The following is an 11794-nucleotide window of genomic DNA, read 5'->3' on the forward strand; positions in this document are numbered from 1 at the left end:
GTCGTCAATCTCCACCAGTCCTTTGCCCCAAGCCTCAGCAAGTTCAGGGCACACCTGACCTTCTGGTCCGCAGGACATGAACATGTGAAGAAACATCCCTCCACATCAGATAACCACCTTATAGCCCTGATCGTATCCTGTGTACCATCAAACGTCGGGGGCTTCGTATTATCGAAGTCCCGGTACTGGAAAGCCCTGCTGGCTCCTCCTCCAACCCCTGCTGCAGTTACAGTCGAAGTGGCTGTAGCGGCAGCTGTCTCTGCTAGAGCTGCATATTGCTCATCAAAGTACTTGACCATCGCGGTCTTAATCGACCCAAACATCTCTGGCAGCTGCGCTCGGAACGCTGCAGCAATCTCGTCGTGCATAATCTCCCAGATCCTGGCATCCAACTCCTCGGTCCCTATCTGTACCACGGGCTCAGGTGCTATCGGCACCTCTGACCCTCCGTCTCCTGATCCTGATCCTGATCCTGATCCTGATTTGGATCCAGTAGCAACACGTCTCGTCACCACCATACTGAAATATATATACAAGTCATCGGATAAATAACATAATATCGGGAGACCAAAGCCCACAAACCCTAGGGGTTGTGACTTCCTTGCTATGCGTATGGGTCATGTGCTTTCAGTAGTACAGGCCCATACTACCTTCCACACCTACCCATATTTGTCTCAAGTATCACCACAACACCCTAACACTATCATCAACATAATATGCGTTCAACCCTTACTCCTAGGGAATCATCGCCCATCCCCCAACTGATCTCACAGCTCCTCACAACCCACACATCCATGAAACTTTCATCAACCCCTGTAGTGCTAGTGCAGGCTAGTCGCACATAACACTGGACCCAATAGACTTTCGAATATCCGATCCTATCCGTAGACTGGATCAAACATTCTCAGGCTATAAGATCTTGATTACACGCTGCCGTGACGCCTACACTAACGACTACAGTAATGATGTCAATTCCATATAAAACAAAACCCTAGGCTAGTAGGCATCATATAATCAGGCAAGTCTATCATGCGATTCCTGAAGATACCTAGCCTAGCACTAGCATGCTGTTCTAACATATCAAAATATCAAATAACTGTATGGTATTTTGGGGTTCACTTACAGGCTCCGGCTGATCATACCCTCTGCATCCTCCATCCTTTACTTTGAAAACCATTTTAAAAATTTTACTTTCCGAAAATCTCCTTGATTTGAGACTGGATTCACACGAGTGTTCCTCCAATTCGCTCAAACCAAGGCTCTGATACCAACTTGTCACATCCAAAATTTTACACCAAATTTAAACTTTTCAAGCATAATAAAACCAAATAGTAATTGTTTACAAAAGTGTTTTCAATTCATTATTCAATCAGAGTGTCCCAAAAGCCAGATCATAAGGATGAAGTGCGGTACAGTCACGCCTTCGCCTTGCCATGAACTCCTGAAGTACCTGAAACAATAAACTGAAAACTGTAAGCCCGAGGGCTTAGTGAGCTACCCCCAAAATACCAATACCACACTGATAATACCATATCTGTAATAATCAATCAATCATCATGCATACTGGGCCATCGGCCTGACTGGACCGCCCTACAGGGCCTTCAGTTCAACTGAATCTATACCAAGCCTTCGGCATGACTGGACCGCCACGTGGGCCTACAGTCTCCCCGAACCGCTCATAGGATGTGTTGGCCTTCAGCACAAAGCAGGACCGCCTCAACCCAAGCAACAAACAAATAACCATGTGCGCATAACTAACATCTACTGGCATATACAAACAACAAACATATCTATCTCATTGATTACCAAACATATCAATTTCTCATAACTAGAGCACTGACCTAACAGGTCACTAACATATCAATCCCTACGGATCATAAAAGCATAACATACTGTCTATCCTGATTCCGATCTAACAGATCATATCCACATGTAGCATACCATAACGATAACAACTAAAAGGGCCGGCTTTGGTGCCTTAGACCCTATTGATATAGTGAGGATAACTCACCTTGCAGATGTCGACTCGGTAGATAAACTTCAACCCTCAGATCACTGCCACAAACTCCACCACCTATTACCATAGTATAATCATACCCATAAGTCCTTAACCTTATAAGGTATTCCATAACCCACTAGTCAACCCCTGGTCAAAGTCAAAGTCCTCAGTCAAGGTCAACAGTCCATGTTGACCTTAAACTCGCCGAGTACCCTCAGCTACTCGTCGAGTTCCTTGAAGCACTTTCCAACACGCCGAGTCATCGAGGTGACTCGTCGAGTTCCTCCGATTCTCGATCAAACTTTAACGCCACACGTCGAGTTTCCTTCTTGCAACTCGACGTATATACACGCATACATATCCTGGAGAAAACTCATCCGACTAGCCGAGTTGTTCATACAACTCGCCAAGTCTATGGCAATCTTCATCGGACTCGCCGAGTTGCTCATCCAACTCGTCGAGTTCAAGGCCATCTTCATACGACTCGCCGAGTCAACCTTGCGACTCGCCGAGTTCCTTCAGCCCTTAAGCCATACAGACTCATTTAAGCCATGCAATGGCTCCAAATTACAGATCCAAGCTTCTAGAGCATGCTTTTCACGTAAAGTTGCAAACTTTACGTGTATGCATGGCTAAAAAGGCTCTTAATGGCAATTTTAAGCTCTCAATGGGGTTACATGCACAAGGAGGGTCTCAATCACCCCCAAACCCGCAACTTTATGACTCTAGGACTTAGGAAGGGTCCAGATCTGAAGTTACAACTTCAGATCTAGCCCATAGCTCCCCATCTCAACTCAAAATTCATAAAACCCTAAAACTCATCCAAAAGAAAAGAGATCCAGAAGGAAAGGGAAGTAAAGATTGCAACTTGATACCTCCAGAAGATGCTAGCTGAGGTAAGTTCTGCTTCCCATACCTTCCTTGCTTCAACTCCTTTGCTCTTCAAGCTTTTCCCTCCTAGCCAACCTTCTTTCCAAGGCTTAAATCACACCAAGAAGAGTACCACACGAATTAGGGTTTCACTGAGCTCTCAAAGACTGTAAAGAGGCCAAAGGAGGCTGAGGCTCCTTAAAATAGGGTGCAAAACCCCGGGATTTAGGGTTTCATCTGCCAGCTCCTACTCGTCGAGTCCCTTCATGGACTCGGCGAGTAGGTCACTAAACACGCGTATCAAACCCGTTGCTACTCGATGAGTAGGGCAACCAACTCGTCGAGTAGGCCTTGAAACCAATTAAATTCTTATTTAAACAATACCTGGGAATCGGGGCGTTACATTTTGAGAAGCATCAACAATAGCCTTACCTTTATACCTAAACTCACCCCCATCTGTAGGGTATTTATAAGAAGGAAGATGGCTGGCTTTTATATGTAATAAATTACAAATTTGGTTACTGCCAGCACTAGAAGACCCATTTCCATCAGAATGATTTTCCCTGACAAATCGATGAATACCACTTTCCATAATATTATTAACGACAAACAATTTTACTGTGTTGGGAGACATACTAATAACAAAATTAAGAAAATATCTGACATCACTATCGTCAAGAATATGTATAACTACATTTCATCTAGGACATTGAAAAGATAAACATATTTGATTAGTGAATCAACCAACGTAATTAGCCCAACGGAGTTGATATCATTTCTTATATCTACATCAAAACATGTGTAGTCTGGAGCAATATATTGCATAGATCCCTCGATATGCTGTCATTACCCTCCAGTAGAAACTGACACTCGAAAAAATCTTGTATACATACTTATTCTGGAACGTGTAAGGAAAGTATCAAACACATAAATATGTTAAATATATGGAACATATACACACAAATACTCTAATTTTAACTCTCTGGAATATCACTTCGGGATGTACGGCCATTCTGGACTACACTTTTCAGTCTAAAATTCATTTTTTCAGTCTGAAATGTACTGGGTGTCAGATTCCAGACCTAATTTCTATCAACCACCAACAACTTCGGAACAAAAATAAATACTCTGGAATATCGTATTCCGAAATACTTTGGACGATCCAACTCCGGAATGATGTTACGTGCTCGAAAATAAGACATTCCGGAGAAAGGGGTCATTTCTAAAAAAAAAAAGTTACTTCTATAAATAAATTCGTTTATAAATGTTAGTTTACTCAATTTCTACCGGAGAAGACCAAATGCACCACAAAAAACATATTTTGAGGACTATGCAAATTTAAAACAAAAATTATAGACGAAACGATTATCCCAAACCATATTTGCCTCTGTTTAACTTGCTCTAATTTCTTATGCTGTAAAATAATGACCATGTATCTGCATCCAACGTGGTGCAGAGGCCGTAGGGTTTTATTGAGGTTTTAGATGGAACATAAAAGACGAATTTCTCCCTATATATCATCCCTTTTTTTCTTTTCTTCTTTGTATAACATCGATTACTTGATACAGAACACCCAATTCTCCAACTTATGGCAGACGACGATCATAAAGGCGAACTTGAAGACTCTCCAGCAATTATAGCACTTGGCTCCCTCCTTAAGCTCACCGAAATCCACTTTTGGTATGATTTAGTGTTTCACCTAACGAATTTGATGGATGAAAAGGGTATTTTTAATTTCATGCTTCCAATACATGGTGGAAACTTGGTTATGTCGATATTTATGCCTAATTGTTATCTGTGTTGTTACAGGGTCGATCTTTATACCGGGATGCCATATGATTCAACTTATCTAGATTGTAAAGTAAGTTTGTTTCTTCATTTAATCCCTCCATTTCTTAGTAAGGTCGATATTTCTTGAATATAGAAGTTAATGGAACTTTACACTTTTGTCATACAGGAAACAGCCAAAAATGAAGTCATTTCCTCAAGCAGGACAGGTTCTGTTTTGATACAATGTTGGGATTTTATCCTTGTTATGTTCTAACAAAAATGCAATTTCATGATTATATCTTGTTGTGTGTTTCAGAAACTAGTTGTGTATCTGTTGAGACTGAATTGTCTAGGCAGATGAATGAACTAGGGCTTCCTCTTTCCTTCTGCACAAACAAGGAGGTAAGGTATATATTTTTTTTGCATGATTCTTTTTGTTTCTTTGTGGTTAAATCAATCAATCAATTCATGGGGCTTTTTTAGAATGATCTGTTGTTTCCTTTGTTACAATTTGGTCTGGTGGCTGTTGGACACTATCTAGGAGACAGTGCAATCACATTTCCTTAACTCGGAGGCATTCATAACCATATTCAAACCACAAAGGTGAAAAGGTTTACCAAATTTTTTGAATTTGTGGTGAAGAGACTTGTTACACACACTGATTTTGAATCTTTCTTTGTTAAATTTGGTTTCATGATGCATTTTTTTTTTCAATTTGTAATTAGTTAGCTTGTTGACATGATACAAGGTTAATCACTAAGTAAAGTTATTGGTAGTCCACTACTTAAGGCTTATAAGGGGCTCACAATTCTCTCTTTATATCCATGTAGGAATGGTTATTACTTATTAACACTAACTACTCTCTCTTTTCTTTACAATGATGCTTAAATTGGTTTTCCAGAAGAGAAATGTAAAGGTTAGAGGAAATAGAAAGGATGGCAACAAGAAAGTTATGTATACTTATGAAGAAACCATAGATGAAGCTTCATTAAATAGTTCTATTCTCACAAAAGATGACATGCAAATGGAAGCTACTCCAGAACATGTAAATGGTGTAACTTGTAGTGATATGATTGTTGATGACAAAAGGGAGAATCCAAAAGATGAAATGATTGATCATTGTTGTGATACAATTGATAGTGGAAGAAATGATGAATCTGGAGATTGGATGACATATTGGGATGAGTTTTATGAAAGAAACTACTATTACAATAGTAGAACACATGAGTCAACATGGGAACAACCTCCAGAAATGGCATACTTAGATTCTGTTTATGTGTTAAATGAGTTGAAAGAAATGGTGTTTAAAATAGATGATGAAGCTGATGCTATTAAAAATGATATCAAAGAGGAAAATTCAGGTGTTTTGCAACATGATGATGCATTATTCAATGAATTAAGCAGTGATGTTACCTCAGAACTGGATCCAACTTGCAGGTATTTATTTATACTGTCCGAAACCATTTTTTTTAAAATAATTAAATTCTTATATTTGGGTTTTAATGAACTTTTGTTATCTTTAATTTCTTTATTTTCCAAAAACACTCTACAAATCAAATCTACACTAAAAAAAACTCACATTTCTTGAACTTTTAATGTGATTGTAGGCTTTCAACTACTTTTTCTGATGATAAATTCAATGAACTTTTGAGTAGCAAAGAAGATGATGGAAATATTCATCTCACACCAAAGAAGTTGTATACTGAAGCTAATGATGTTCTTTACAAAAGAAAAAAGAAAGTGAAACGAACAAAGGCACACAAGAGATCATTTGTTGACAATAAAGGTTTCTTTTACTAAGCATGTAATTAACTTTTAAACCAGATTAAGGGGACAAAATGACAAAAATGCCACACCTTTATAGGCAGTGTTATGATATAATAAGAAATAAACTGAAACTACTGTAATAGAAAGAAGGGTTAATCTCATAATAGACCTTATATTTTGTGTCTTTTCCGGATTAAACCTTTTCTTTAGTTTTTTCTTGAAAAAAGATGTTGCATTTTTATTTATTTTTTTCCCATCTGGCCCTTTTAGTCATTTTTTTCCGAAGAAACTTGTAAAATGTGAGGGCTTTTTCAAGAAAAACTAAAAAACTTGAGGGTTTATTTGGGAACAGTTAGAAGGTTGAGGGGTTTTTTTCAGAAAAAATGAAAAATACAAGGTCTTTTTCACGAAAAAGAAAGATGAGGTTTAATCTGGAAAAAACACAAAATATAAGGCCTTTTATGAAACTAACCGTAGAAAGAAATTAAAGTAGAATTCTAATATGCTATTTATAATACACAAACAAATGGAAAAAAAATGTAGTTATTTCTTGCATTTAGCACTTTTTTTTTTTTTTTTTTTTTTTTTTTTTTTTTTTTTTTCCACAGAGGTTGAAATTGAGGTGTCAATGGATCCAATTATTAGCAAGTATTGGTGTCAAAGGTACTTGCTTTTTTCAAAATATGATGAGGGAATAAAAATGGATGAAGAAGGTTGGTTTTCTGCAACTCCGGAATGCATAGCAAGGCATCATGCATTCCGATGTCGGAATGGAATCATTGTTGACTGTTTTACTGGAGTTGGTGGGAATGCAATCCGATTTGCATCAAAGTAAGTTCAATTTTACTCACTTTCTTAATAAATCTTTATACCCTTTCCATAAATAGCAATGTACTTCCATAGATAAAAAGTAATTGTTGACATAGCAATTGAAAATCTGTCAAATTTGGTATGTTTTTTTTTTGTTTTTGATGATTTCATATTTAATTGTTTCTTTAACATTAGCAAATTTGGTTGTTATATTCCTATTAGAAAAAATAAAGTGAAACGCTATAATTAATTTCTATAAAAATTTAATAACATTTCTTGAGTTTGACTTCATTTCTTCAGCAGCACCCACACTATTGCAATTGATATTGATCCAAAGAAGATCGAGTATGCTCAACATAATGCATCCATTTATGGAGTCAAACATCTTATAGAATTTATAACAGGCGACTCTTTCATTTTAGCCCAAAACTTGAAGGTACCAAAGTGTAATATTTACATTGCTATTTTTTTTTTTTTTTTGCATCTAACCTTTTAATACATTTCCTATAGGCAGACACTGTGTTCTTGTCTCCACCCTGGGGTGGGCCCCACTATGCTAAAGCAAGAAACTTTGACATCATCACTATGCTCAAGCCACATAACGGGTTTCACTTTATTGCCATTTGCTTTATATTTTATATTTAAATGCTTCAAAATTGAAATACTAATGTACTTTTTATTGACTTATTTTAGACAATTTCTCTTCAATGTGGCGAAACAAATAGCTCCAAGAATCGTTATGTTTCTTCCAAGAAATGTTGACATCAACCAACTAGCTGAGCTGTCACTTTCTGCTAATCCTCCATGGAAACTTGAGGTGCTTTACTTTTGTATATGATTGAATGAATATATGTAGTGATAATAATTGTGTATGATTGATTTTTCAGGTTGAAAAGAACTTTCTAAATGGCAACTTGAAGGCTATTACTGCCTACTTCACGGATCCATCATTGTGATTCTGGTCGTTGATATTTAAATGTTGTAGATTGTATATGAAAATTTAAACATGTGTTGGTATTTTTATCTGATTATAAATATTCAATATACAAGCATTGGATTTTTGGCATTTTAAAATAAGCCATGGTTGAATCCTTTAATTGCAATTTAACCCTAAACCCTAAACAAATACATCGTAGGTGCTGTTTGTTTTTTTGAAGCAAAAATCCATAAAGTCTGCGGACTACCTCTGCAACTCTCTGCAGTAGAAGAGGTGGACCAAACGGCTGCAGACTATAATAAGAAACGTGTTTGTTTTTTTAATATCTGCATGTTGCTGTAGATATTAAAAAATTAAAATAAACTGACTTTATAATCTGAAAATAGTTTTTTAATACCGAAAATTTAATAATTTATGACATTTCGGCAATAGTTTATGATATTTCAGTAAAAAATAATGATATTTTAACAAAAAATAAATATATTTTATCATAAAATAATGATATTTCATCAACAAATTATTATTATTCAATATAAAAAAATTTCAGCAAAAAAAAAAAAAATGTGAAATAAGATTTTAGCAATATATAATCAATATTTTAGCAAGAAAAAAAGAAGAAGAGGAGGTTGGAAGAGACAAATAAAGTGTCGCGCCAAGAAGAACACGCACAGTGGTTTTTTAATCCGAAGACTTCTGAAAAACAAACAGCTACGAGATGAAAAGTGTTGCGCGTCTGCTGCGCTGCGCAGCAATAAGAGGTTTGAAGATGTTTTTTTCCAAATAAACAAACAACACCTTAGTATCTGTTACGAAGTAAAAGAAACAAACTATGATTCTTATTAAACCCTAAAATGAAGAACACTAACAGAAAATAAGAATGTAATAAAATAAGAGAAAGAACGAAGTGAATCACAGAACCTTGACAACTTTAGTCCTCAGCCAACTTTCAGCTACATTTTAACCCTTTCCAGCATTTGTCACCTTTAGCCCTTAATTCACAAAACCTTGCAAGGAAACAAAGCAAGTTAGTATTTAATATTTTATTTCCTATTTTATCTTTTCAGTGATTAGATTGGTTCAAAGGACATAATTTAACATGTCATGCTTATTGGCTGATAAAACCCTCCATAAATTGATAATAACTAATAGATTTACACAACAATAATCACTCCATAAATTGGTTTAAAGGACATAATTTAACATGTCATGCTTTTTGCTAATTTGGAAACAAAAATGTTTTGATATTGTTAATTTGGATGAAATTGTATAATAAATTGTTTCGCGTTGCTCGAGAGCAAAGGTTCAACTTTTGTTGACTTGGATGGACTGTATCACAAATGGTTGAATGTTTTTTGATTTGGAGACTGAAGATTCTACGTTAGTTAATTTAGAGATCGAATGTTTTATGTTTGCTAACCAAAGGTCCCGCAGTCTATTAATTTCAAAATGAATACTATTAATGCCTAAAGAATTTATTGACTATTCTATTTTTAATATTAATTATTGATGGAAAGATATTAATTTCAAAAAATTCAATGAAATTATTATGGATCAAATCACATAAAAGCTAAAATTAGATTTATACAAATAAATTGAAGTTTGGATGTTATCTTTTGATTGATTTTGAAAACAATCTAACACAAGGATTTTTCTCATCATCAAAAATAAAACATAGATTTCTACTCTAATAAATGAAGGTTTTTTTGTCACATGTCACACTCTCATTCAATTTGTCAAATATCATTTTGTGGTTATTTTGATTAATTTCTTTTCCACATGTCATTTTATGGGTTTTCTATTTTAATAAATTCTATATAATATTTTAATGTAATAATTACAATAAATGTAGTAATAAATGAATATCAATTTCATTAATGGACTTACCTTCTTATTTTAAAATTCTCAAATTAAAGTTCATTAGTTTATTTTGTTTATTTATTTAAATTTAAAAGATAAAAAAATCAATTTTAATAATTCATTATTTTTCTTATTTTCTTATAAATCCAAAGTTCTTGAATATTTAGACATTTATATATATTTTTTAATTAACCCATGTAATACATGAGTCTTACACCTAATTATTTATTTATATTTGGAACATTAAGATATATTTTTAGAGCACTAATAAGAAGCAAGATAGAATTACAAAAACAATAGAAAGAATTACAAAACTACGGATCTTAGATCTTAAACTTGTAATGATGAAAAATATCAAATATATTTAGTAAAATCATATTAGCCATAAAGAGGATCACAACATTTTTTCTAGTAAAATTCTTTGACTCGACTCTCGAGTTATGTGTAATAATGCTTTGCTTGAACCGTCATCACAATTATAATATAAATTCAATTGAATAACAACTAGGAAAGTATCCCTGCTTCGCATGGGGGGGGGGGGGTGGGGGGCATTTAAAAATAAATATTACAAAACAAATATTGCATACATTCACCATTTTAACTACAAAGTCAAGGTTGCTCTAATCTTGCAACTTACCTTCTGAAGTTATGTGAATTGATCATCAAGATAGGCCTATATGAAAAAAAAAACCAATCAACAACAACCAACTATGAAAGAGCACCAAATCATTTTGAAGCAGTGCAATCATTAACATGAGTTAATGACAATACAATGCTCATGTGGTTATCTTCACCAAGTCATTTGAAGTCCTTTTAAAAACTAATTTAATTATTGCTTGAATCTGATTTGCTCTATATGATTAGGGCTTATGTGGTTGGGTTAGTCATTTTTCTTTGTTTGAAGGTAAGGGTAAAATGATCATTCATCATTACCCATTCAGCGACTTAACCAATGCAGGACTTAATGGGAACATTTTACACTTTGATCAGGAAGTGAATAAGTTACATGAGAAGGTGTTTAATATGGAGAAAAGAAACTTGGTTAACAACTGTCTTTGTCAACATTGTCAAAATAAACCTAATAAATGTCATTTGCCAATTAAAATTATCAAATTTTTATAAATTATAATTCATTATTATATCTGAAACCCGCAAACATCATCTTGAAAAATAAAAGATAATTCTTTTTGGTAAAAGTTATACCTTCATTGTTTCTTCATCTCGATGTTGGCTGTGACTTTATAGACATGTTGACGTTTGTTGTGTGCCTTCAGATCACATCTCCCACTTTCTCCTAAACAGCCAACATGGTATTCTTTCTCACACTGGAAACAAACAACAATAACATTGAAAACATAAATAAATATATATTAAGTTAAAATAACAAAAATATTATAATTTACCTACCGGATCACAGAGCATTATTGTCTGATCATCATATTCTGTAACATTGAAACCATGCTTTCTTCCTTCCCTTACCTCTATTATGTAAATCGTTTCACTGATTATTTGTTAGTTTACAACATGTCACAAACTTATTATTGTTTTTATAATTAAACTTATTTTTTTTTCTAATCCTTGAAAAGTGCCAGCTGAGATGAGAAATATATGTTTTTTTTCTTAAAATAGTTAAACAAATTGACATTCTGTGTCTCAAGCCTAACCAAGAACTAAATGCAACTTGATTCTTTTTATACTATTAAAAATGTAAATTAAAATTATGTCACTTTCAACATAATTAAAACTAATTTGAATCTGTTGACAACTTGCAACCAGATGTTTAA

General features: G+C 34.5%; 1 protein-coding gene across 6 annotated transcripts; it reads left to right on the forward strand.

Annotated features, from left to right (window-relative positions):
- Positions 1 to 4215: 4215 nt before the first annotated feature.
- Positions 4216 to 8293, forward strand: LOC145108505 (uncharacterized). 6 transcript variants are annotated; one of them, XM_079045541.1, is made up of 11 exons: positions 4216 to 4549; positions 4679 to 4730; positions 4827 to 4866; positions 4956 to 5041; positions 5541 to 6076; positions 6247 to 6425; positions 7015 to 7237; positions 7520 to 7652; positions 7727 to 7821; positions 7910 to 8033; positions 8104 to 8293. In XM_079045541.1, the coding sequence occupies exons 1-11, from the start codon at positions 4458 to 4460 to the stop codon at positions 8170 to 8172; spliced, it is 1629 nt and encodes a 542-aa protein (XP_078901667.1). In that variant the 5' UTR covers positions 4216 to 4457; the 3' UTR covers positions 8173 to 8293. The 6 variants fall into 6 exon arrangements, with proteins under 6 accessions (XP_078901667.1, XP_078901666.1, XP_078901668.1 ...); XM_079045540.1 differs by having other exon boundaries at positions 4217 to 4549; positions 7517 to 7652; XM_079045542.1 differs by having other exon boundaries at positions 4469 to 4593; positions 7517 to 7652.
- Positions 8294 to 11794: the final 3501 nt, after the last annotated feature.

This window comes from Lactuca virosa, chromosome 4 (genome assembly GCF_052849685.1).
Source record: "Lactuca virosa cultivar CGN04683 chromosome 4, Lactuca_virosa_CGN04683_v6, whole genome shotgun sequence".
Taxonomy (NCBI): domain Eukaryota; kingdom Viridiplantae; phylum Streptophyta; class Magnoliopsida; order Asterales; family Asteraceae; genus Lactuca; species Lactuca virosa.

Excerpts from the sequence above, each read along its gene's own strand:
- LOC145108505 (XM_079045540.1), top strand. The coding sequence starts at position 4,458 with ATGGCAGACGACGATCATAAAGGCGAACTTGAAGACTCTCCAGCAATT. Across the intron at positions 5,042-5,540 it reads CCTTCTGCACAAACAAGGAG|AAGAGAAATGTAAAGGTTAG; the intron begins GTAAGGTATATA and ends TTGGTTTTCCAG. Across the intron at positions 7,238-7,516 it reads GCAATCCGATTTGCATCAAA|CAGCACCCACACTATTGCAA; the intron begins GTAAGTTCAATT and ends TCATTTCTTCAG.